Below are 27,487 nucleotides of genomic sequence, written 5' to 3' on the forward strand. Positions count from 1 at the left end.
AACTAGGATGGGAAGAAATCTACTAGAGGGAAGAGAATGGGACAAGCAACAACATGATTTTGGAAGACAAAGAGCAAGTCATGAGTGAGATGACTCAGCAGCACTGGGGAGGGTGAGCTCCAAGCCAGTGGTGAGGAGAGCTGAGAAACAAGCCAGTGCACACCATAGCCTCCCACAGCCTCACCCTGCCATTGTCACTGGGGCAACCCCCGACAAGGCAGCAATGCCCATGGTTTGGTAAGGCACGCGGAGAACCATCACTCTGGAGATGTTTTCAGGGCTTAGTGTCTACTTTATTACTGTCGTGGCCCAGCATGTCTCAGTCCAAAACCACAGAAGTCACAAGGTCTGGCCTGAGTGGGGGAGCATGGACTTGGAAATTCCTAGCAACCACACTCAGGCATCTTGTCATCTTTAGAGAGCTCTCAGTTCCATGCTGCAAAACTGGAGTCTTTCTTTTATTCAGCCTCTTCCTTGCTGCTCTCTGACTGTTCCTCCCTGACCCTGAGACCATTTCTTTCCCATCTCCCTAGACCCTATCAGCAGCTCTCTCTCAACAGTCTCTACTCCTGGAGTCCTCTCAGCAGAGGCCTCCTCAGCATCTGCCCTCACTCCTCACAGAGACCTAGCCCTCCGCCCTGGTGCAGGCCGATTCAAATGCTTAGTTCTGTAGAGATGCAAAACTAGGGAACATTCTCCACTGAGGCTGTGCCATTCAACAGCAAATCAGCTAGCATCTGCAATACAATGCAGACTGGAGCTCCTGGAGTACTGGAACTGAAGGTTTGGGCCCCTGAGAAATTCTCTAATGGAATTGTTCTCAGCCGCTTACAGAGTGGAAGCTACCATCGATTGGGATTGGTCAGCACATCACCTCTGATTGGATATCCAGTGCTCACACCCAGGAGCTCTATGTGGAAGTAGCTCATAAAAGGTGACAGGAGAGCCAGCTACAGGTTACTCAGGCCACTGCAGAATTCAGTGTTCCTACTTCTGGGCTCCATGCTTCTTATTTAGAAGGCAGCATGCCAAGTAGGCTGGCTGCCAAATCATACCTGCACTTTCTCCTACTGAAGGAACCAGCTTCCCTTTTGGCAGCCATAACAGCCGAACACGTGCTTGCCATAAACCTGCCTTGGTCACTTAGAGGTCAGATGCCTGTCTCGTGACAAGGAACCAATCGGAAGTTAGCTGGTGGCGCTATGCTTTACGACCCTGGGTGTGCTTTACGGACAAGCGCACAGCAATGACATAGAGAGCATAGCAACCACCCTGGGAGGGCCTATGAGCCACAACAACCAGTTGACCAATCAACACAGGGCAAGCCCTCCAAGCCTGGAGGCACACCAATCCTGAGTCTGTGCGTACCCCTAGACACTCCCCTTACGCTGCCCTATAAGATCTTTTGGGAGACCCTAGGAGCCATCTTTGCTATCCATCCTTGGCGGGTGGGTGAAAGACCCCAGCTAACATGGGGTTAGCTCGTTAAATTACAATAAAGCCTCGTGCAGTTTGCAGCAAGCTCTTGAATCCGCCTGGTGATTGGGGTGACCTCGAACGTGGCCTGGGACCCCGGATACTTGAGTTTTCGGGGTCTAACACTACATACCTACAAAGTGCCATCAACTGGGGACCAAATGTCCAAACAGGATTCTGTAGAGACATTTAACCGTCAAAACAAAATAGCCACTGTTCATTCCTTTGCTCTTTTTACTTCTCCTGCCATGTTATAATTTGGAGAGAAGTTACTCACCAGACATATTGAACAAGTGCTCACCTGACCTTGCCCCTCCTGTCCTGGTCACTAGGAGATCAGATGCCCTCCTCGTGGCAAGGAACCAATCAGAAGTTAGCTGGCAGGGCTTTACAGACAATTGTACAGCAGTGCAGAGCACAGCAATTGCCCTTGGAGGAGCTATGGACCATAACAACCAGTTGACCAATCAACACAGAACAGGTCATCCAACCCTGGAAGGTCACCAATCCTGAGCCTGTGCATACCTCTAGACACTCCCCTTATACTGCCCTATAAGATCCCTGCCTCGTGGTTTCTCAGGGTCTTTCTTCAGCAATCCGCTGTGGTGGGTGGATGAAAGGCCTGAGCTAATGGGGTTAACTCGTTAAACAACTGCAATAAAAGACTCTTTGCTTTTGAAGAACTCTTTGTAAACAAGGCAATTGTCAGAATGCTTGTTGACAGGTGCAGCCAAGTGACCCAGCAGAGGCTTGGGTAGAGGGAGCCCAAATTGTTTGCTCAACAACATATTTGACTTTAGGATCTGCTGTATCCTAGACCTCAAACTCTTCTCTTTATCAATTGTTGCTAAAGTAGGGCAGACAAGGCTCACTTCATGTTGGGCACTTCCTTCACAGGGGCTTGAATGCTTTTTTTTAAAATTAAAATTTATGTATATTTGTGTGGTAGTATAAATGTAATTGGCCCCCATAATTTCATAGGGAGTGGCACTGGCCCTGTTGGAGGAAGTGTGTCACTGTGGGGGTGGGCCTTGAGGTCTCCTATGCTTGGATACCACCCAGTGTGTCAGTCAACTTCCTGCTGCTTGCAAGATTAAGGACCCTCAGCTACTACTCTAGCACCTTGTCTGCCTGCATGCCACCATGCTTCCTGCCATGAGGATAACGGACTGAACCTCTGAAAGTGTAAGCAAGACACCCCAACTAAATGTTTTTTTTTTTTTATAAGAGTTGCCATGGTCATGGTGTCTCTTCATAATAATTAAAAACCCTAAGACTGTATGTATGTATGTATGTATGTATGTATGTATGTGTATTAATCAGGGATCTTTATGCTAATTGTTTAACTATGTAAAGATGTGTTGCATTTGTTTTACCTTGCCTAAGGCACCTGATTGGCTTAATAAAAAGCTTAATGGTCAATAGCCAGGCAGTAGAGTGATAGGCAGGGCTGGTGGGCTGAGAGAATAAAGAGGAGGAGGAATCTAGGCTGGAGAAAGAACAAAGGAAAAAGAAAAGGAGACACCTGGGGCCAGCAAGCCAGGAAGCCACCAGCCAGCCAAACACAGAGGAAGCAGGAAAGTAGGACATACAGAATAAAAGGTAAAAAGCCCCAAGGCAAAGCATAGATAAAGAGAACAGGTTAAAATAAGTTATGAACCAGTGGGACAAGTCAAAGATAAGGCCAAGCATAATACTGAGTATCTGTGTCATGCATGATTTGGGGGTTCTTGGCCTGAAGTAGCCTACTGCAGGTGTGTATTTCCCAGATCAACAGATCTGGACTGAAGTCCTGTCTTCTTACCTTAAAGATCTGGATTATAAAAGCATAAATCCCTCTTAGGTATACCCTATTGTGATATCTTGTTTATACTCTAGCAAATAAATTTTGCCTGACGATCAGAGGGCAGAGCTAACCACTAGGTAACCATAGAGGCATGGAGGTCTGTACAGAGAGACAGGAAGTGAGATGGCTGGGCAGAGAGAAGAAGTGATAAGATGGATGAGACAGGAACTCCGTCTCTTTTCAGTCTGAGGATTTCGTAGAGGTAAGAACTCTAGTAGCTGGCTGCTCTGCTTCTCTGATTTTTCAGTTTTCACCCCCTAATATCTGACTCTGGGTTTTTATTATTAAGACCAATTAGAACTCGTGTTACACCCTACAATTTGGGGTTTAAATTAATTCCAGATGTAGTCAAGTTGACAACCAAGAAAACCCATCACAGTATGTATGTATGTATGTATGTATGTATGTATGTATGTATGTGTGCGTGCGTGCGTGCGTGCATGTATGTATGTATGCATGCATGAGTGTATGTATGTATGTATGTATGTGTGCGTGCGTGCGTGCGTGCATGTATGTATGTATGCATGCATGAGTGTATGTATGTATGTATGTATGTGTGCGTGCGTGCGTGCGTGCATGTATGTATGTATGCATGCATGAGTGTATGTATGTATGTATGTATGTGTGTGTGTGTATGTATGTATGTATTATGCATGCGTGTGTGTATGTATGTATGTATGCATGCATGTGTGCATGTATGTTTATATGTTTATATTTGTACATGCACATGCCATGATGTTCATGTGCAGATCACAGGGCAGCTTGAGGGATTATGTTCTCTCCCTTCACCATGTGAGTCAGCAAGAGCCCTTACCCACAGGCCATCTTCAGCAAGAGCCTTTACCCATGTGCCATCTTGCTGGCCCTGGACCTTCTGGATTGGAGAGCAAAGCAAAAATCATCCATAACCGTCCACTACTGTTTGGAGGATAACCTCTGACTTTCTTCGTTGCTTTAAAAGTCCTGCAGCTGGGTATAGTGGTGCATGCCTTTAATCCCAGCACTCCGGAGGCAGAGGCAAATGGACCTCTGTGAGTTCAAGGCCAGCCTGGTCTACATAGTGAGTTCCAGGACAACAAGAGGTCTATAGTGAGACCCTGTCTTTTTTTGTTTGTTTGTTTGTTTTGTTTTTTGTTTTTTGAGACAGGGTTTCTCTGTGTAGCTTTGGAGCTCAGGCTGGCCTCGAACTTACAGAGATCTGCCTGCCTCTGCCTCCCCGAGTGCTGGGATTAAAGGTGTGCACCACCAACACCCCATGAGACCCTGTCTTTAAAAAAAATAGACTTTTGTTGGGGTAATATGTCAAACAAATCAATGAAACCACCCAACCAATCCATTCGGCTACCACAGTTGGAAAATTCAAACTGTTGAAGTTTAATTCTCATTCTGAATTGAGAGGGCAGAAGCATGACTTGCCCATGCTATTTAGAAGTGGGAGCTTTGGAGTTGACTAGGTTCACATAAGTTTCTCTCAATGGAGTCTCCATACCTGGATATGTTAGCCTTCATAAGAACACAGAGAGAAAGCAGTATGGTGGTGAATGCCTATAATCCCAGGATGGAGAGGTGAAACAAATGAACTGGAAGTTTAACGTCATTGTTAACTACACAGGAAAATTTGAGGCTAGCTTGGTTTACATGAGGACCTGTTTAGAACATATATATATATATATGCATATATATTTTGTATATATATATATATATATATATAGAGAGAGAGAGAGAGAGAGAGAGAGAAGAAAAGAAAAAGAAGAAGAAGAGGAGGAGGAGGAGGAGGAGGAAAAAGGGGGAATGGGGAGAGAGTCAGAACATAGACATATGAATTCCCCAAGACTACCAGAAAGACCATCACTGGACAGAGGTCCTTGAACTTCCCAAACCATGAGCTAAATAAACCCCCTCCTTTAAAAAAATAAAGCAATTATCCTATTTATTTTAAAAATAAAGCAATTTGTTTATAGCAGCAAAAACAAAACCCCAAGATAAATACATTAGTCATGCAACAAAATTAATAAATACATCGTTTCCTGATAGTTCATCAGGGCTTTTTAGGAAGCTATGGGCTTAGGTGTGGGAAGACACAGACATATCCTGATGTCCTAAAAATTAATCAAGCTACCAGCAAACTGTGGCTCTAACTATCCTATGCCTGTCATTGAGTGTTTCAAAATGCTACATATCTTTGTTAGGTTTATTATTGCTATGGTGAAATACCATGACCAAAAGCAAGTTGGCTTGTATTTATTTGGCTTGCCTTTTCTTTCTTTCTTTCTTTCTTTCTTTCTTTCTTTCTTTCTTTCTTTCTTTCTTTCTTTCTTTCTCTTTCTTTCTTTCTCTCTCTCTCTCTCTCTCTCTTTCTTTCTTTCTTTTCCTTCTTTCTTTTTTCTTCCTTCCTTCCTTCGTTCCTTCTTTCCTTCCTTCCTTTCTTTCTTTTAATGTTTTTTGAGGCAGGGTTTCTCTATGGCTTTGGAGGCTGTCCTGGAATTAGCTCTTGTAGACCAGGCTGGTCTCAAACTCACAGAGATCCACCTGCCTCTGCCTCCCGAGTGCTGGGACTAAAGGCGTGTGCCACCAACGCTCCACTTGGCTTACATTTCTACATCATAGTTCATCACTGAAGGAAATCCAGACAGGAACAAAAGCAGGGCTGGGCCTTGGGTGTGGGTGGGGAGGTAGGGGGAGAGGTAATGTAGAGACCATGGAGGGGAGCTGCTTACTGGCTTGCTTTCTATGGCTCCCTCAGCCTGCTTTCTTATAAAACCCAGGACTACAAGCCCAGGAATAGCACCACCTACAATGGGCTGGGCCCTCCCCCAGCAATCTCTAATTTAAAAAAGGACCTATAGCTTGAATTTATGGAGGCACTTTCTCAAATAACTTCCTGTCATGTTGATATTTAGCTATCCAGCACAGAAATTGATGCAGTGTCATTGCAAGGAATATCAAATCAAAATTGGCAACTTTCACAAAGTCTGCTTTAGAAAATAGGGTAAAGTAAGTTCTGGAACAGCTCAGCAAGGGTGAATGGGTGATAGATAGGTGGAGTTAAAAGAGGACATCCAGGGACAGACAGGAGTCATGATAGGAGTTTGGGAAGCATGGGAGACAGTCCAATAGGATGTGGGGTACACTTGGCAGCCCTTGTTCCAATTATTAGAGGTACCACAGGAACCTCAAGCTACACAACCTTAACATATATGAAGAGGACTTAGCTCAGACCCATACAGGCTCCCTAATAGTCTCAGTGAGTCCCTATGGGCCCTGGTTAGTTAATTCTGTGGGCTGTTTTCTTGTGATTTCTTGACACGTCTGGTTCCTGCAATCCTTCCTTGATCTCTTCTGCAAGATTTCCTGAGCACTGCCTAAAAATTTGCTGTGGGTCTCTGCATCTGCTCCCATAAGTTGCTGAAAGAAGTCTCTCTCTCTCTGGCATGGTTATGCTAGACATTGGTCTGGTTACAAGAAACGAGTGGTTCAGGGTTCATATCCCCTGTTACTATGAGTCTTCACTAGGGTCACCCTTCCAGATGGTTTTAAGTCTCAACTTGACAATAAAAATGAAAGGCCACATCATTTTAATTCACTGACCGTAACTCTCAAAGCATACATTACATATAATCGTTCAAAACCTTTCTCTCTCAATGTCAAAGGAAGTGTTAAAGGCTGCAGAGTTCAGAAAACCTGTCTTAAGGGGAGGTGGAGTGTCGGTAGGGGATCACACCAGAAGTCACATGCAGCACAGATATCTCTGGTCTCACTATGAAATGGTTTTGGTGTCACAATCAGGAAAAGCAGTCTTGGAGCCTTTGGAGCTGGGGACAGAGGCAGAAGTCCTTTGCTATGGCAATTTCCTAGAGGAGGTTCCTTAAGCTATGTCTGCCACATTTTGGTCTTGGGGGTGTTCCTTTTTTAGTCCCAGGTGCAAGGTTTGACTGATGAGTGCATGTGCTTGGTACTTCTGGTTTTACATTTTCATAGGTGCTATTATTTATTGGCATACAATAAATGATCAGATTGTGCCTATCAGTATGTTGTCAGATGGTGGGTGCTTACCTGTATAAACAAGATTCAGAATAACCAAGTTCAAGGCTCTTGATTTGTTAAATGGAGTTGCTCAAGGCAAGGCAGAACCTGGATGTGGCTATTCTATACAAAAATCTGACTCAGAGTGAAGGGATCAGCTCCCCTTTCGGCAGTCATAACGGCCAAACACGTGCTTGTCTGACCTTGTCCTAGACACTAGAAAGTCAGATGCCTGCCTCGTGACAAGGAACCAATCAGAAGTTAGCTGGTGGTGCTATGCTTTACGACCCTGGGTGTACTTTAAGGACAAGCACACAGCAATGACCCAGAGCATAGCAACCACCCTGGGAGGGCCTATGGGCCATAACAACCAGTTGGCCAATCAACCCAGGCCAAACCTTCCAAGGCTGGAGGCACACCAATAGTGAGCCTGTGTGTACCCCTAGACACTCCCCTTATGCTGCCCTACAAGATCTCTTGGGAGGCCCTAGGTCTTGTCTTTGCTAGCCATCCGCCATGGCGGGTGGGTGAAAGACCCAAGATAACATGGAGTTAGCTTGTTAAATTACAATAAAGCCTCATGCAGTTTGCATCAAGCTCTCGAATCTTCCTGGTGATTGGGGTGACCGAGGTCATGGCCTGGGACCCTGGATACTTGAGTTTTCCAGGGGTCTAACATTTGGGGGCTCGTCCTCGATTTGCAACCACCCCTCACCTGAGTGGATTCGATATTGGAGGTAAGATGATTCGAGCTCGCAACTTATATGTTCAATGTTATATGTTTGCTTGGTGATGTCTCTTGCTGTTTTGTTGGTTTGGTGCCACTTGAATTTGCTGTTTTGTTGATGTGAGCCTGCGCAGGACTCGTGACTGGTATTTGTATAATTTGGACCATAGGGAAAGCAGACGTGTGAGAAACTGTGTTTCTAGAACCCTTGGTTCCGCCCTAGACGAAAGTCCAAAGGTTGTTTGTAATTTTGGTTTGGGGCACCATTTCTTTGCCATGTGGTTTGTCCTGTCTGATGTCTGTCCTGTTTTTGCTGTTTGTCTGTCTCCATACTAACCACCCATCCCTGGATTCCACCTCAACTGTGATCGGCAGTTGTGCCAGGAGGATTACAGACTGCTGCTCTGAGGACACCCAGGAGGTACGAACGGAGGCCAAGGACACTTGGACCCGCCTCATTTAGCAGCGATTGTAGCTGCCGGGTTCTGCCGCCCATCTTCCCGGCGCTATTGCCTTATAAGCGGTTCGGGCAGATTGGGTTGGCGTCTGTTCTTTCCTGTCTATTCTATGTTACCATCATTGGTTTTCAATTCAGGATCCACCACGCCACCCCCTTTCTATCCCCACCTGCGGGTCTGTGAGGCATGCCAAGTGGGGCTATTTCTGCCCCAGCTGCAGTCCTGCCATGGGTCCTGGCTTGCCGAGAGAGTTTCCCTGCTCTGAGGGAACATGGCTGCAGGGCCACCATCTGCCTGGCTGCCCGGCCTTCTCTGTGCTCCACACACATGGTATGCAGGGGGGCCATGGGGATCTTTTTCCCACCCCTGCATTGGCCGAGGGTCTGAGGTTACCAGCAGCACCCCCACCCCAGTTCTCTTCCCTGAACTCGTGGAGCTCGAGCGGGTGAACTATCTGGTCTGATTTAGATGTTCTAAAAAAAAAATGGCCTTAAAGTTATTAAAAACTGTAAAAGGGACTTTGATAAAAAATTTTTATGTTGACTGAGAAATGAGGGAAAAAGTAGGAGACTTAATAAAGAGAGAAAAGGAAAAAGGAATTTTGTCTAAGAATGTCTAAGAAAATCAGAGGAATAAACTAAAGGTATATAAAAAGTTATAGAAAGTTAAAGCAAGTCGTAGAAGGTCAGAGAAAAGGTTGTTAAAAAAGAAAAATGTAAACTGTTTGCTATGGTTTCTCATGTCTACAAATAGTAAATTTTAAAAATGGTAATATAAGTTAAAATTTTATCCATATTAAGCTAATTCTGTTTAAAAAATCCTGTTTATTTCTCAAGTAATTTATGTAAAATGTTCTGTTTCCTGGTATAACCTAAGTTCTGTTACAAGCATGTAGCTAAACAAATGGTGCAAGTTAAAGCCATTTTGTAGCCAGCTACTGGTCACATGGCTGACTGGTAGCCATTTTGCTAAAGTTGAAAAAAGAATACTTAAACTGCCATCTTGACTAAAGGTGACAGCATGGAAACTAGAGGCACCATCTTAGAAACAAGTTTTTCAGTTAAGATTTAAAATGTTAATGCTTCTATATATTACAGAAAGACATTAAGGGAATTTAAATTTCTTTTTAAAACCAGTTTTTTAATGTTTGTTTTTATTAATGTTTGTATATAAAGAGCTTCAATTTAGAATCATTTTTAAGCAAAGCCTGACAATGTAAAGTTCTTGTTTTATAAAAGCTGCTAATCTATTATAAGATGTTACAGTTTATGTTTTCAGAAGTTAAGTTTAGGGCGTTGATGGCACACGCTTTTAATCCCACCACTTGGAGGCAGAGGCAGATGGATCTCTATGAAATTGAGGCCAGCCTGGTCTACAGAGTTAGTTCCAGGACAGCCAGGACTGTTACACAGAGAAACCATGTCTCAGAAATAAGTTTAAACAAAGCAGCTAAAATGTGTACATGTAGCTACTGTTTAAGGACTATAAGGTAACCCTATGCAGTCTTAAATTCAGCTTCAAATATTTACTAAGTTAAAACCAGTTACAGTCAGGCTGAAAATCAATTACAGAAATAAGACCTTACCTAGCCACCTGTATTCCTCTTGTGTGCTTAAGGCAAGTAACTAAAACAGACAGACCTCTAATGCTTCAGAGATCTTCAGAATATGGCATTTAAATTATTATCTTTAAATTTTATAATGTCAGACAGAGTGCCAGAATCTGACAGTGACCCAAAGTCTCCAAAGAAGATTATGAGGCACCCCAGTTCCTGCACCTGGACCAGTGAGCGAGATGCTCAGATGTCATACCTGCCGCCTGCCAGAACCTGGCTGAGACTGTGGACAAAGCTGCTGGACACTGGAAAATTGATTGCACCCCCTTTGCCTAGGTAAAACAAGGTCAGTCTTTTCCATGTCCCTCTTCCACAGAGAGAGAAAAAAACCTCTCACCTTATAGGCCTGGCGAAGATTGCTGGTCTTTTGATACACCTGCCTCCAACGGTAATGGAGAAACTTGTGTATGGCTAACTGTATATGGACTGGCTTCTGTCACTTTTTAGTAGATTCAGATAAAATCTGAATATCTCAGATCTCTGAAATATTAATGGTTGTCAACTTGGCAGCATTAGACAGTCAGATCCACTATAGACTAGTCAGTATGTTAGCTGATAAAATAATGACTATCTACTGTTCAGGCACAAGCTCAAGGTTTTTAAGTTTATTTTGGTTGTCATCTAAGTACAAACTTAAAGGACTTTTCATCAGGCCAAAGGTACCTCTGTCCAATCCATACCTGGCTCTCTGGACAGAAGAAAAATGTACATGCTTATAGCCCAAATCTGTAGTTTTTGCTAGGACTCAAAGTTATAAAATATGTTTCTGCTGTTTGAACAGATATCCAGATATCTGCTTTTTCTGCACTGTGGGCTTCAGTAAATAAGTTTTAACCTCTGTTCCTAGTTTAAACATGTCTTAAACAGGTTTCTGCTTCTGGCAGACATCTGAGTATCGGTTGCTGACTACAGGCTGTTCTAAGTAGACTGTGAGCCCTGGACTTGCTGTGGATGTGAATCAGTCCAGCTGATGTGGACACCCTCTGTCTCTGCAACAGAGTCTGCTAACCAGAAGCTCCTGATGGATTCCCCATTGCCTAAATTCCTTTTTTGCTTTTGACTAGCATTTCAACCTTCTGGTGTTCCTAACTTCGTCCCAAAGTCAGCAGGAAGTAGCTTGGGAAAGAATTTGCCGCCCATTTTCCCTGGTTAAAATGCTAAGTCAGGAGGGACTCCCTTGCACAGGGATGCCAGTATCTCTCACTCCCTGATGGGGGCGCTAGAGAGACAGCAATTCCATGATTAGAATTTCCAAAAAAGAAAATGGGGGAATGAAGGGACCAGCTCCCCTTTCGGCAGTCATAACGGCCAAACACGTGCTTGTCTGACCTTGTCCTAGACACTAGAAAGTCAGATGCCTGCCTTGTGACAAGGAACCAATCAGAAGTTAGCTGGTGGCGCTATGCTTTACGACCCTGGGTGTACTTTAAGGACAAGCACACAGCAATGACGCAGAGCATAGCAACCACCCTAGGAGGGCCTATGGGTCATAACAACCAGTTGACCAATCAACACAGGGCAAACCCTCGAAGGCTGGAGGCACACCAATAGTGAGCCTGTGCGTACCCCTAGACACTTCCCTTATGCTGCCCTACAAGATCTCTTGGGAGGCCCTAGGTCTTGTCTTTTGCGAGCTATCCGCCATGGCGGGTAGGTGAAAGATCAGAGCTAACATGGGGTTAGCTCGTTAAATTACAATAAAGCCTGGTGCAGTTTGCATCAAGCTCTTGAATCTTCCTGGTGATTGGGATGACTGCGGTTGTGGCCTGGGACCCCGGATATCTGAGTTTTCCAGGGGTCTAACAAGAGCAGGCCTGGCTCATTCTCAAGATAGATAGAAAGATAACCAGCAAAGTAAAGGGGGAGTATAGGGAGAAGACCAAACATGGAGAGGAATTAGCCCTGGTGAAGGGGCAGACAGCCCCATAGATGTTGATGAGGGCCCTGGGCTGGTCTAGGCCGGCAAGGGAAGTGGCTTCCATGATCCACCTTTCCAAATGAAGACTGGACCTTCGATGGCTGGATGGGTTCAGATCTGGAATGGTGCAGGCAGGGTTTCCAAGTGTGCGGATCCTTGTGGACTGCCTTTACCTTCACTCCTCAGCCAGGGTTCCAAAACACTGGACACAGTAGACCCACTGGGCTAGAGTGCTCAGGTGAAGAGGGCCAGTCACAGGGCCAGTTTGTAAGTTGTTAGGTGTGTGTGTGTGTAAGAGAGAGAGAGAGAGACAGAGAGAGAGACAGAGAGAGACAGAGAGACAGACAGAGACGGAGAGGAGACAAGTCAGAGAGGAGAGAGATGTAAGACAGAGACACAGAAACAGAGAGGAGAGACACACACAGAAACTGAGAAGATATACACAAATGGAAACAGAAGACAGACAAACACACAGAGAGACAGAAGAGACAGGGAGACAGAAAGGGACACAGAGAGAGATAGAAAAGAGAGAGACAGAGAGCGAGAAGAAAGAGAAAAGAGAAAGAGTCTCTGGCACGACAGTAACAAAGTTTGGGGAAACACAAGACGGAGGCGGAGCTTCAGGACGCCATAGGGCCTCGCTTTTCAAGCCCTCGTCATCAGACAACGCCGGCAGGGGGCGGGAACCTCCGATGGCCACGCCCCCGAGCCCGCCGCCGCTGCTCTGTGACGCCATCAGCGGGCGACAGGCGGGGGCGGTGCGCGGCTCTCGGTGCTTTGGCCCTGGCTGGGAGTGAGTGGCCGCGGCGGGGGGACGACGCGGAGTTGAGCGTAGCTGCTGGGGCTGGCGGGAGCATGGCGGACCAGATCCCTCTGTACCCGGTGCGCAGTGCGGCGGCCGCCGCAGCCAGCCACAGACGCGCGGCCTACTACAGCGCCACCGGGCCCGGGCCGGGCGCCGACCGGCGCGGCAGGTAACGGCGGGTCCGGTCTTTCCCGGCGCTGCGGGTCGTCCCTGCCGCCTGCGGTCCGTGAGGGGCTCCGGGCGGGGAGCCCGCCCGGGCCGCGGACTCCGGAGCCGAGCGCCACAGGCCGAGCCGCGCCCAGGGACCCAGGGACTCCGGGACGCCGGTCCGCCTCTCCGCCCGCCTCTCGAGTGGCTGCTTCGGGAGCCCCCAAACTTCTGTGCGGGCGAGCGGGCCGCGGGGACAGGTGCAGCTCCCCATGAGTGTGAAAAACACGTCCTGCCGAGTGTCACTCGTTCCCTTTCCAGACGGGAAACGCTTATTAGGCCCACTTTGTACTTAGCCACGAGTGTACACGACACAGTACTTGGTGCTGACATGTTTGGGGAGGTAAACGTGGATGTTTGAGAGAGGTTAAATTATTTAGTGGGGCCCTAGTTTAGTAACGCAGTTGAAATGTGCACATCTTGCTTTAAGGGGAAGTCTCATACTCATGTATATAATTTCTTACCCAGAGAAAATAATACCATGGTTTCTATAAGAAACTTTAAAATGGAGAGTTAATTACCTCGTAGTTACCAAATTTTAATTTTGTTGTAGAGGGTATTACATAGGAGGAAAAAACAATACAGATTCCACTGAATATCTAGTTCCTTCCTAATCAGAACTTTTGAATACCTTTTGGGTAGAACATTATTTATTTATTTGTTAATAAACAAGGTCTTTCTGTGTATCCGTGGGTGGTCCTGGAACTTGCTCTGAAGACCAGGCTGGCCTCTAAGTCATAGAGATCCACCTGCCTTTGCCTCCCCCAGTGCTTCGATCTGCCAACACGCACTGCCTTATTTATTTTTATGGAAATTACTGAGTATGCTGCAAGGGTCAGCAGGCTGGGTAGTTAAGGGTACTGTTGGAAGTCTGATACTTGGCTGTTTTGAGAGACTAACAGGGCAAGTGTGTGAATGCTATTAGAGAACTGAATTGGATTTTGGTCCTTGTACTTACTAGTAGATTCATTTGGGGTCCTTTCTTTCTCTAAGCCCCAATTTCCTCATCTTTAAAATGGTGATTCATATTTTTTTGTTCTTTCATGGGAACGTTGGTAGAGGGTTACAGAACCTCTGCTAGGTGCCCCTGTTTGGAGTGCTTGCCTGAGGCGGGTACCCCAAGTTACCACTTCTCCCGTTCTCTTTGATGGTACCCATAGTAGCTTTATAAGTGATTAATTTTAAGAGATTATTTGGAAATATGCTGCATTTTGTCAGATTTTGAGTCTTTTCTCTACATATTCTGAAGCTCTCTTGTTTGATGCCTACATGTTCAGGATTCAATGTCAAGTGTTGCTTTTTTGCTTTTATTATTATGTAATATTGCTTTTTGTTTCTAATTATTTTCTTTGTTCAATTTATCTGGATCATCCCCCTTCCTTCCTTGTCTTTTTTTTTTTTTTTTTTTATTCAGGGTATGAGACTGTAGAACAATGATCTGGAATTCCTTATCCTCCTGGCTGAACATCCTGGGGGTTGGGATTACAGGCAAACACTATCATGCATGGCTCAGTCTGAGGCTAGATTGGTCTACAAATCAAGTTCCAGGATAGCCAGAGCCCTTACACAGAGAAACCCTATCTTTAAAAACAACAACAACAAAAATCACTTTAACCATGTATTTATTGTTTAACAGTGTTTTTCATATGCTTTCATCCCATACACATCTCTAATTTTAAGTGGAAAATTTTTATCATCCCCAACAAACAGACTACTTTGTACCTTTCACCATAACCCAGCCACCCCAGTCTTCATCTTCATAGTCCTCCCTCCTGATTCATCTGAATTTGTAGGTTTTTGGTTTATTTTTTGTTCATGTGAGGTGTTCATTTTTCTTTTTGAGTAAAAGGCATCTGTTAGTTTTTTGTTTTTGTTTCTCTGTTTTAAGTGATAGCAGTATCACTCAAATTAGCTTTATAGTTAGGTGATTAATAAATGGCAGTGAACATGTTTTCCGTGTTGTTAGTACTTTTTCTTTGAGTTTCCCAGTGGTAGAGTTATTGGCCCTGCGTAGAGGCACTTACCATGTTATAATAGCTGAACTTCATTGTTTAAAAAGAGACTCATGCTGAGAACAGATGGGTGTTGTCTGCTTATCTGCAAAATAGTGTTTCTTGGTATATGTAACACAGATTTTTATAATGCAGTTTTCTTATTTCTAGGATCTATACATAATTTTGTTAGAATCCTCAGTTTCATAATTACAATGATGTAACATTTTAGTAGTTATAAAGATGAGAAATTTTAGCTGTGATAATTGCAGCTGAAGGGATGGGGTGGTGGGGAAACACCCAGAACTCAGTGAGGAGCCCTCAGCCTCACAGTGAGTCTTCAAGTGGTGCTCTTCTACTCCGGCCTGTGGTGATACGTTATATATGGTTTAATAAAGATGGCCTGAAGATCAGAAAAGCAAAGCAGTCAAGCCACTAGCTCATGTACCTCAGGCTGAAAGGGCTAATCCTGTCTCCACAAAGCTCTCAACCAAGCCTGAGATTGCTGCTGCCTCTCTTAGCGTGGCTGGAGACTACATCTCAGAATGCAGCCTGAGAAACTGGGCTCTTGTAGTTTGTATAGCTCCCTAGGGCCTGGATTAAAGGTGTGAGCTCTGTTAATCTTTTAGGCAGATTCACTCTGGGTGGCCTTGAACCTGCTTTGTCTGCATGATAACAAAGTAAAAAGCTATGTGCCACCACTGCCTAACTCCTGTAGCTAACTAGTGTGACTGGCTTTGCATTCTAATACTTCAGGCAAGCTTTATTAAGTCATAAATAATATATCACCACACCAGCCCATGCTTTTCTTAGAGAGTTCTGAAATTTTTGTAGAAGTTAATAAAAATTTCACTGGAAAGGGATCCATAGTTCAACTTGAAAATAATTCTTTACACCTGTCAGAATAGGTGTGTTTCACTTATTTTTCTCATATCTAAAAGTGTTAGTATGAAGATAGAATTGATAATAAGGTTCATAACAATTATAGGCAACTAGAATTTATGTCCTGAGCTAACAGGCCAAGGCCCTTAAAATTTCTGTATTTGTATTTATTTTGGGTTCAATATTGGATATTATATCATTAATTCTAGTTTAAAATACTATAGATAGTATTGGTATAATTCCTTATTCTAAGAATTTTTAGGTTTCTTATAGAACTTTTTAGAAATCTCTAATTCATTGGGGATGGAGAGATAGCTCAGTAGTTAAGAACACTGGCTACACTTCCAGATCTGGGTTTGATTCTCAGCATCCCATGGCAGCTTACAATCAGATGTTACTACAATCCCAAGGATTTCAATGCCCTTGCCTGGCCTCCATGAGCATCAAGCATACATGTGATGCACAGACATACACAGCAAATAAAACACCCATACATGTAAGAAATAAAATTTTTAAAAATTAAAAAAACAAAGGAACTGCTAGTTTAAGGTTGTGGTTACTTCCCAGCTCAAGGGACTAGTCTTCCTCTTTGTTCTTGTTTCTTTCAACCACAATCATGGCGTTTTTTTCTGGTACTGTTTCCTTACTTACTTGGATGATGCTGGTGCTGGTCATTACTGTCTTACCATTAGTTTAGTTTTAGTCTGTTTGCTGAGTTAGGTAATTTATAAAGGGCAGACAGTGCTCTCTTTCAGTTCTAAGGTTACATGGTTTCATTGTCAAGGTGGTTTAATGCCGGCATGTCTTGTTTTTTTTCTCTGTGGCACCAGACCATGAGAGAGCCAGCCTCCTTTATGATAGCATTCATCCTTTTTGAGTGTATCTCACCACAGAAATACTGCAGGTTAGTTCCTATCTCCCGCTGCTGAGTCAATAAGCTTCTCTCACATGTTTGGTATAGAGTATAGAGGCAAAAGGCCCCAAATAAAAAGCACCCACACTTGAATCATCATTCCTGATGTCTAGTGACCCGTGGTCAATGACTATGTTATCTTACAGAAATGACCAGGCTCAGAAACAAGGTAGTGAGACGCCTGCCAGTGCACTCACATGCGGGTCCCACTTAACTGGCCCGGGATTATGAGAACAAGCAACTTCCCTTCAACAGCAATAACAGAACCTCAAGTACCCCGTCACTTGACAACCTCTGGGTACCCTCCTGCTGCTTGTTATCATTGGGTCTCTCTAAATCCTCCGTCTTTCCATGCATTTGGTGAATTCTTTGTACTAATTGTGCCTCTGCCTTTCATAAGCCATTCTTTATGGCCTAGGGGAAGCCTTCATACCTTTTTGTTTTCTGCTCATAGGGGCTAGAGAGGCCCAATTTCTCATGTGCTTCTTACGAAGGACTTACAGGTGACACAGTTGAGCTCCACAGTTCCATTTGATAGGATATATGCAGTCTCCTTATATAGCACTTACTCGTGTTGTTTTTCTACTTTGTTAGCATGCAGGCAAAGAAGGCTATGTTAGGTTTTCTAAACTGTTGAGCATGAGGTTGTATTTTAAATTGATTTCTCAAGAATATTTTGAAGTGGCAGAGCTGTCAGATACTTAAAGTAACGTGTAAATATAAGACGGCCATGCCATTGGCCTAACTGATTCACTTAGATTCATGGAAATTATGTGCCTTCCAATACTTGAGCAGTTTATTGCTGCATGTGGCAGGAGCTGAGGTGGTGTGTCCTCCTTCTTGAATGAGGCAGTACACTTGGGTCTGTGTCATCTGTTCTGTTTTCTTTGTTCACATTGTTTTTACTTACTTTAAAAATGTTTCCGGAATTATACTTAATTGCTGGAAACGCTGATTTCTCTTGAGTGACAAACCAATTAAGTGTGTATGACACCAGGCAACAAAGACACTTAGGATTCTCTGCTTATCCTGCCTCTGGGAAAAAAATCCATTATTCATCATCTTATTGTTTTTAAATACTGAAGTAAAATTTTCAATACAATAGGAAAATTGCTTTGGAAAGGGAACAAATTGCTTGCCAGTTCAAAGGCTACATTTCTGCAGTCTAGGTTACTAGACTTGGTACTGCTCATATTCTGAGCTTCCAGAGCTCATCACATCACTCTTCCAGCATTAAAGTTGGTAAGACTGTGATTTCCATAACATGATCATTGAGAGAACCTTAATGAAAAAAAAAAACCCTAAAAAATCTTATTTTATGTATATTAACCGGTTCTGAATTTTGATTGTAATTTGAATAAATATTCCTTTTTCTAATCTATTTAGAAAGTTTGTTGAAAGATGTAATCTTATGAAGAAAAGGACCTTTTCCAGGAAAATACTTGCTTCAGGGTCCTTTGTGCCCCCCCATCACTTAAAATGTAATTTGTAGACGATTATATGGAGCCACTAAGACGAGTTGACAGTTTGATTGGTTGAGGGTATGTTTAAAGTGGGAGGAAATAGGTGCTATTTCTTGTAGTGTACTTAACCTTTACAGAGGTCTTACATGTCATCATCCTTGGTGGCAGTGAGAGCAGGGGAGATGTCACCCTACGCTGTTGCCGATAAGCCTCAGGAGTTCCTTGAGGAGACCTCTACATTGAAGTCAGGATGCTTGACTTACGCTGCAGACAATTTCAGGCTAAGTCAGTATGAAGTCGAGTCAGACTTTAGGTTTAAATACAGAGTTGAGCTAGGCATTTAGAACATGAGACAGGCCTAAGACAGGCCTAAGAAGAGCTTAATGCCAGGCACACACCTTTAATCCCAGTACGTAGGACTTGAGGCAGACAAGTCTCTGAATTCCAGGCCGGCCTGGCCTACTAGTGAGACACTGTCAAAACATAGTTTGGGGCCAGTGAGGGGGCTCCTTAGGTTTAAATTCTTGTGGAAGGAGAAAACCAGTTCCTAAAAGTTGCCCTCTGACCTCCACATGTATACAGACATGTATACACATGTATAATAATAAACAAGGAATTAAAGAAGAAGGCAGTATTACATGTCCTGAAGTGGGCATGGGCTTCTCAAAACAGTCTTATTGAAGTTTCTCAAGAAAAGCTGTCCACATGATTTTTGTGGTTTTTGAAATTATATTATTGTAATAAATTAAAAGATTTGGTAAACTTATCTAAGGAATCTTTATTTAAGGAACGAGATCATGGGTTGGGACGTGGCTTGGTTGGAGTGCTTGCCTAGCGCTCATGAAACTGAAGCCAAGGTTTCTATCTCCATCACTGTTGAAGTTATGGGGATGCACACCACTCTATTGGTATATGCTGGCAATTCTAGCACTTGTACAGGAGATTCAAGGTCATGCTCAGCTACGTAGTGAGTTGGAGGCTAGCTTAGGCTACATGAGACCCTGTCTTAAAAACATCACCCTCTCCCATCTAAGACCCCAAGCCAAAGAATGAGATCATAGGGTGGTTTCTGAGGTGCATTGATAGTCTATAGACTCCTAAGATAAAAGTGTAGGTCACAGAGGGCAAAGTAATATTCTTATTTATAAACAGGCCATAAGAAGACTAAGACATGTTTTTAGCTGATAGCAAGGTTCATAATCTTGTTTAGAAGACTGTCTTGATTCCCAGTCAGCAAGGGTTGGAAGCCCCTTTCTTTTCCCATGATTCTTTAGTTTTCCCTGTTTTTTCCAGCAATATGATAGCTTATTATGCATGTGTGTATGTGTCATTTCACATGTATGAGTGATTTGTGTCTCTATGTATGTATGTACCATGTATGTCTTGGTGCCTATAGAAGCCAGAAGAGGGTGTCTGATTTCCTGGAACTGGAGTTATGGATAGTTGTGGGCTACCATGTGAGTGCTGGGAACTGAACCTGGGCCCTATGCAAGAGCAGCAAGTGCTCTTAACTACTGAGCCGTCACTTCAGCCCTCCATTGTGTATTTAACTAGTTCTTTGATCATGGGTATTAAAACCTTTTCTATTTCCTTAGTTCCTCTTTCAAACAGCCAGTGCAATTATGATTATCTCTGTAAGTATATTTCTGCACATGTTTAATTCCATGGATAATGTGAACCTGAATTTAGAGTAGCTGTATATTACTGTATAGTAACATAAAGACTTGTAGTACATTTACATGAATTGTTTACTACTCTTGCCATGAAGAAAGTCTGTCCAAGAGTGTTAGCCTTTTCTAAAAGCTGGGCGTTGGTGGCGCATGCCTTTAATCCCAGCACTCGGGAGGCAGAGGCAGGAGGATCTCTGTGAGTTCGAGGCCAGCCTGGTCTCCAGAGCGACTGCCAGGATAGGCACCATAGCTACACAGAGAAACCCTGTCTCAAAAAACAAAAAACAAAACAAAACAAAACAAAAACCCCCAAAGAATTCATTTTCTAAATGTATATAGTGGTTCATGTTAATTCCACTACTCAGGAGGCTGAGACAGTAAGGTCTCAAGTGAATTTTAGGCTAGTCTGATCTAAATAGTGAGGTCCTATCTCAGACAACAACAGAAGAATCACTTTATCCACTTGACACACAAGGCAAGGCACACTTTTAAAGTCTTTTTTGGAAACAAATTAGTCTCAAGCTTAGAGCTTCTAATAAATACTGATAATGTGAGATGAGACTAAAATCCTTTGTGGTGCTTCCCTGGCACTGTGTGTCTTGTCCATCTCTTTCTATAAACATGGAGAGAACAGCATTTGGAGTAGTTTGGCTTTATCAGTTTTCATTTGCTTTGTATCAGAAGATGCATCTCTGATACATCTCTGTATCTCCAGCACTCACACATTGCTGCTCTAATGCCTCTCCCTTGTCTTCAAGATCTCTGCTCTCTGGTCCTTCCAGACCCTTCCTTGGGTGACTGTTTTCCAGTACATAGGGGAGTACACTGCTTTTTTTTTTTTTTTAAACTACCGTGTTGATGCCTGATAAAAACAGTTTAAGGAAGGGAGGGTTTATTTGGGTCCTGACTGTACAGTCTGTCCTCATTGGGAAAGAGGAGCGTGAGGCTCCTGGTCACATTTTGTCTACAGTCACTGAGCAGAGATAAAATACTGGTAACCAGCATGTCTTCTCCTGGTTATTCATCCTGGGGCCTCAGGCTATGGAATGGGTGCATACACATTGAGAATGGGTTTTCCCTCTTCAGCCAAACCTCCCTTGAAACAACAGTCCTCTCATGGATATAGGCAGAGGAGGTTCTAACTCCCATCAGGTTGACAACTAAGATTGCCATCACAGGAAGGCTTTCTGAGTTTGCTTTCTTGTTCTTCATGTGATGGTGATCCCAACCATAAAATTATTTTTGTTGTTACTTCATAACTTTAATTTTGCTCCTGTTACTCATCATAATGTAAATATCTGACATGCAGGATATCTGATATGAAACCCACTTAAATAAGCGCACATTCAGTTTTTATCTGAGTCGCCTCATGTGCCATAACACTTTCCCATTCCATGCATTTTCCTGCAAATTTCACTTTTCTTTTACAGTTGAAATATGTTCCATTGTGATGTACATATATACTGATTTCTATGATGGCTGAACTAGGTTCCACCCTCCCAGCAATGAATGTGACTTCCACTCTCACACATTCTTCACACCATTTGTTATGTCTTGTCTTATGCCATTCTGACTGCGGTGAGATGGAATCTGGTAGTAATTTTGAATGGTTAACAATGTCGAACACTTTTCAAAGTATGTACAGGGCATTTGTGTTCGTTTCATTAACTCATTTGTCAACTGGCAGCCCCTTCCCCCACCCTGTGTGATGTCTGCAGTTCTTCATATAGTCTAGACAACCCTTTCTGTAGTGTAGCTGGTAAAAGCGAGCTCATCTAGTAGGTGTGTTCACTGCCGATTGTTTTCCTTGGCTGAGCAGAAAGTTTTAAGATTTCATGTTGTCATTTATTATTGAGGCTGTTCCCCCTTGTTAGAGACAGTTTAGAGAGTACTTGCCTATATGTGTGTATTGAATTATATTCACTATTGTCTAACTTGCTTTCTATCAGGTAAAACCTTTGAAGTGTATACTTAGTAGACCACTGGTTTCCAGCAGTCTAAAAGCTAAGCATCAGATAGCATCTAGTCCTCAGCAGCTTCCTGCTTTGTTGTAAACTGCCTACCAACATCTCGCCAACTGTGTCAGTTTCGAATACTCACTTCTGTCTTTATGTGTAGAATAACTTTAAATACTCTGTCCCTTGTCCTCATGTGTTCTTACTGGTTCTGTTTGCCTTTTGTATGGATGTGGGATGAAGGGGTGGGGCTTCAGCTTGAATGACTCCCGTTTGACCCCAGCAGCTTCAATAATGAAGGTTTACTTCATTATGTTTCAAATGGAGATGATGCATCCATAGAAGCCTTTTGTAAAATAAATGAAATAGCAGTTGATGGTCTTTATTATAGTTTCTGAAAGTTGATTGTTGTCAAGAAGGTAGATATTTTTAGTGTTGGATTGCGTTGGTGATTGAGAGCAGTGATGTGCCAGTTTGCATGCTAAGCTGCTTCTCTTTGAAGAAGTGTACTGTTTGGGTGATAGTCCAGTGGTCGAGCACTTGCCTAGAATGTGCGAGGTCCTAGGTTCAGTCCCCAGTAACACACACGCATACATGCACATGTGTGTGCACACACACACTCACACACACGCATACATGCACATGTGTGCACACACACACTCACACACACACACACACGCATACATGCACATGTGTGTGCGCACACACACTCACACACACACGCATACATGCACATGTGTGCACATACACACTCACACACACACGCATACATGCACATGTGTGTGCACACACACACACACACGCATACATGCACATGTGTGTGCACACACACTCATACACACGCATACATGCACATGTGTGTGCACACACACCACACACTCACACCACACACGCATACATGCACATGTGTGTGCACACACACACTCACACACACACGGACTGTTGAGCTGGAGAACTTATGCTAATTGTTGACATTGTTTTCATTGAGTGTAAGTTTAGCAAAGGGAATAGCAGAGACACTGAATAAATAGGATGTAGCTAGCATGATTGTCAGCTCTGACAACAAAGCCAGGGATGGTGCTCAGACCCTTCATTGTACAGATAACTATGTTTTGCCATAAGTCACTTTCTAGATCTTTGGTGACTATAAAGTTGTATAACATATCTTAGAGATGTAGATTTTTGGCTACATCTTTTGTAGAGATGTAGATTTTGTAGTAATGTTTCAGGTTATTTTCGTGTCAAGCTGAATGTAGTGAGTGGGTTTTAGGCAGCCTTGGTCATTTAGTCACCCAGCTTTACCTCCCAGAGGCTCTCTGAAGTTTATAGCAAGAGGATTGTCAGCTGCTTCATCTAACACAGGCTGCCATGAACTTTCCTTTTTTTGTTTTCACTCGAATCTCACAATGTCACATTCTTTTTAAAAGTGTTTTTTAAATTTAAATTAGAAACAATCTTATTTTGTATATCAATCCCAAATTTACTCAGGAGATCTTGTCCCTTTCCCCTTCTCCGGGGGCCTGGGGACCATGTATGTCTCTCTTAAGGTCCTCCTTGAACAACCCTTTCTTACCTGGTTACTCTGTTTTTTTTTTTTTATGTTTTTTATTTTTTGCCAAGGGAAGTTACATCATTAGTAGTTTTTGTTTGTTTGTTTGTTTGTTTGTTTTTAACAATGTTTTGCCTCAGATGAAGGCAGCTTTGTTTTGAGAAAAACAAAAGGTGATATCTTAGTTATTTTTTTTTTTTATTTCTATGAAGAGAGAGACAGCATGATCAAGGCAACTTAGAAAAGAAAGCATTTATTGGGGGCTTGATTACAGTTTGGGAAGGGGGGAGAGAATGGGCTTTGAAATGTCATAGTGCACTCCCAGTAACACACCTCTTCTAACAAGGCCACACCTTCTAATCCTTCCCAATATAGTTCAACCAACAAGGGACAAAGCATCCGATGTGAGCTTTTGGAGGCCATTCTCTTTCAAACCACCACAGGCAATTGCTAAAATTTGGCCGGACACTGTCCTAGCTGAAGCACACTGCAGCAAGACTGCTTAGCTCTCTGTTATGTCTCCAGGTACCAGCTGGAGGATGAGTCTGCCCATTTGGATGAAATGCCACTGATGATGTCTGAAGAAGGCTTTGAGAATGATGAGAGTGATTACCACACCTTACCTCGAGCTAGGATAACTCGGAGAAAAAGAGGACTAGAGTGGTTTGTCTGTGGTGGATGGAAGTTCCTCTGTACCAGGTTCGTCATCTGTTGCCACCTAATTATCATGTACATAACAGTATGTGTAGATGTTTAGTTGCTAGCATATTTGTTAGTGTATGGATATATGTTGGTATGAAAACTAAAGAAAATACCATCATCGTGGAATGTACTAACAACATTAACCCACATCAGAGGATGCTGTTGTAAAAGGGAAAACACAATTTATTATTTTGTGGGAAATTTAAATGTTTAAAACCTGAGGAAAATTAATAACTTTGTTGCTGATGCATAGAATTAATTCTGTTTGCTGTGTCAATGTAAATGACATGTCTTCCTTTTTAAAGGGATAGATACAACTTCATAATTTCATAACTGTAATTCTGTGCATTATTCAGCTTTAATGCTTTGACTAGGAATAAGATTTTCTGTTTTCCCAGCAGGTCACCCAGTTAAACCTTCAGATTTCCAAGTGTTTTCTTGGCGCTATGTTACCCTGCTCTGATTGCCTTGACTAGAGCCTGGTAGGGGAAAGTGCAGATGCCACGGAGTCACCTGGCTCTCCAGGGACAGGCGGGCACATCCAACAGATGAGTGATTCCTGGGAGCTAAGCAGAGCCAGACAAACAAGTACCCGATTTTATTGTTCAGTGTTTATAGTCGGGGCTTTTGCTGCCCTTGGGTTTCTACCCTTTGACCATGAAAGAAAGTAAAGCTTGTAATACAAACTGCTTACCTTGACTATCTTCCTTGTCATTATCCCTTTAGAAATTGTCTGTGACTTACACTTACAGAAAAAAAAAAAAAATTCTAGGTTAAATAGCCAGAAATCCAACCTACTTGGAGTACTTTTTTGTGGGTACATATTTAATTATAGATTACCTTCTTCAGATCAGGGACTGTGGGTTTTTGTTGTCACTGTTTTGTAGGTATCACTTTTGATAATTTTTGCTTTTCATGAGATTTATTTATTATTTTTGTTTTTTTGAGACAGGATTTCTCTGTATAGCCCTGGCTGTCCTGGAACTCACTGTGTAGCTCAGGCTGGCTTCAAACTCACAGAGATCCACCTGCCTCTGCCTCCAAGTGCTGGGATTAAAGGTGTATGTCATCAGCAAAAGGGCCCAGGTTTAAGGATATTGAAAGAGCTCAATGAAATCTAAAGATGTACTTATACTTTATATAAATAAATTGTGATCTCATGGGAAACACCAATAGAACCATCTGGCCTAGCTTGATAGTCTGTGGACATGGCATTAATGCACGTCCCCATTGACTATGGGATGTATATTCCGAGACCCTTCTAGTCTTGTTGTTTGGTTAGGGTCTGCTCCATAGAGAAATGGTAGGAATTAAATGCTGTACATATCAGGGTATGTATCTGGCAGTCAGCATGGACCTAATGCTTTATTGTGTATGTATTTCCAGCTTTGAATGTTCGTCTCTGATTTCTGAATGCCAAGCATTCTTCCATTCAGAATTATTGTGGCTGCTTAGGATGGTTCATATAGCAGATGTATAAAATTAATTGCAGGAAGAAAATTTTAGTGAATATTTCACTACAATTAGATCAGAACTAAGATTAGTGAGTTTAAGTATTTTGTTTTCAGTATATCATTGCTTGTACACCCTGTGAGTAGTTAAGGCTCATTTTAAAATTACTTTTAGTATCCGGCTGACTCAAAACCAGTTTCTTCAAATTTGCTGATTGGCAGTATTTCCAGCCTGAAGACTTAGAAACGTGCTGCTGAAATGGTTGTGATTGTTATTTTTTTCCAATTTTGAATTTCTCCATGTGAGTGAAGCAGCCTCCTGTAGACTGCCGTAAGGGACATTGATATAGTGATGTATCTGTTCCTCTGATCTAAGTTGATGATCTTTCTCACGAGATTTACATTTCACTTGTTATCAGAAATCACTCTGTCTCTAGAAAACTGGAGCCAGGAATGGCATTTCCATGCGAAGGGAGGAGGAGGGGGTATCAGATTCTGGGATTATTCCTGGTTCTAAATGGCTTTGAGTTAATCTGTAAAACATTTGGGGGTGCAGAAGCATGGGAAAATGCTCATCTTGTAAGGTTACATGAATACTATGTTGTTTTGGTCATGGTAACCAAAGATACTTGCAATTATATATAAAAGTCTAATTTGTAGGAAATAATGGGAAAGAAGTGGTCTATGTTTTGAGATTTAACCATGAATAAAGTTCTAAGAGATAGATTCTTGATCTGTAAATATACTTTATTTAATGCTAGGACCCTGCTTTGATTGTAGAGGCATTTATGAAAAGCTGGCCCTAAGACATTGTAAGGAAGAGTATCATTTGTGTATTACTGGATGTGACTCTGACACCATAGGCGTTGTATAAATCTGAGCTATTCTCTGTATAGTCAATAACTTAGAATGCATGGAAATGTTGTTATTAAGACTTACTTCTTCTAGAGAACTCTCCCCTCCTCTCTCTCTTTAGATTTTTGAGACTGGGTTTCACTGTGTAGATCTGACTGTCCTGGAACTTATTCTGTAGACCAGTCTGGCCTCAGACTCGCAGAGATCTGCCTGCCTCTGCTACCCAAGAGCTGGGATTAAAGTTGTGCCCCACTATCACCCTTGAGATTTCTCTTTTGTTGCCCTTCTTATTTTTCAGTGTTTTCTAACATTTTGCTTACATTACTTTGTCTTAGAAAAATTCCCCGTAATTTAATTTTTTCCCTTAGTTCTACAAGTCAGTAAGGTTCACACATACTTTTTTGGTGGGAGTCAGGGTTTCACACTGTAGCACAAGCTGACATGGAACACACTGTGTTGTACAGTCTGGCTTCTACTTTGGTGTCAGTCTTCCTGTCTCAGCCTCCAAAATGCTAGGATTACAAGTGTGACTCACCACACCCAGCTATTAGAGTTTTTTTTTTTTTTTTTTTTTTTAAATTTGATGCTAAGCCCTTTCCTCTGAGCATGAAGTCACCTGTCTTCTCCTTCTGATGGTGTTTGTGGTCTATATGATTGGGTGGGATTTGTGAGGAAGCTTTGGTCTTTGCACACCTGCAGCCTACCTGTCGTACATTTCCTGTTCAGTTCTGTGTAGTAGTGTGGACTTGACAGTTGCTCTGTGCACAAGGACATAATTAGCATTAACACATCTCCTAAATTTGTAATGTAGTTTTCAAATGCTTAGCTTTGTGTTTTCACTTGGATCTATCTCTGTATATTTATATATCAGATTGATTATTTTTTGCAGAACAAAACTTTGTAATAGTGCATTTCTGAGGAATTACTGCTGAGTTTTGAATGCTGGAAAGAAATGTGTTCATAAGTAGCTGTATTGGCTTG

At 42.7% G+C, this 27,487-nt stretch overlaps 1 protein-coding gene across 8 annotated transcripts in view; it reads left to right on the forward strand.

Moving 5' to 3' along the window:
• The first annotated feature begins 12,807 nt into the window (after positions 1-12,807).
• Positions 12,808-27,487, forward strand: part of Atp9b (ATPase phospholipid transporting 9B (putative)) — a 189,670-nt gene continuing 174,990 nt past the window's right edge. For 6 of the 8 annotated variants that reach the window (XR_004768406.1, XR_003482992.2, XR_003482993.2 and 3 more), the window contains exons 1-2: positions 12,809-13,037; positions 24,024-24,197. Coding sequence is in view for 5 of the 8 variants with exons in the window: in XM_035440309.1 (XP_035296200.1) it covers positions 12,919-13,037; positions 24,024-24,197 (293 nt within the window). In the remaining 3 variants the exon portion in view is untranslated. Of the gene's footprint in view, positions 13,038-24,023; positions 24,198-27,487 lie in introns of all 8 variants that reach the window. The other 2 variants (XM_027403683.2, XM_035440311.1) reach the window with 2 other exon arrangements.

The sequence above is a fragment of the Cricetulus griseus genome, chromosome 2 (assembly GCF_003668045.3).
Source record: "Cricetulus griseus strain 17A/GY chromosome 2, alternate assembly CriGri-PICRH-1.0, whole genome shotgun sequence".
NCBI lineage: Eukaryota > Metazoa > Chordata > Mammalia > Rodentia > Cricetidae > Cricetulus > Cricetulus griseus.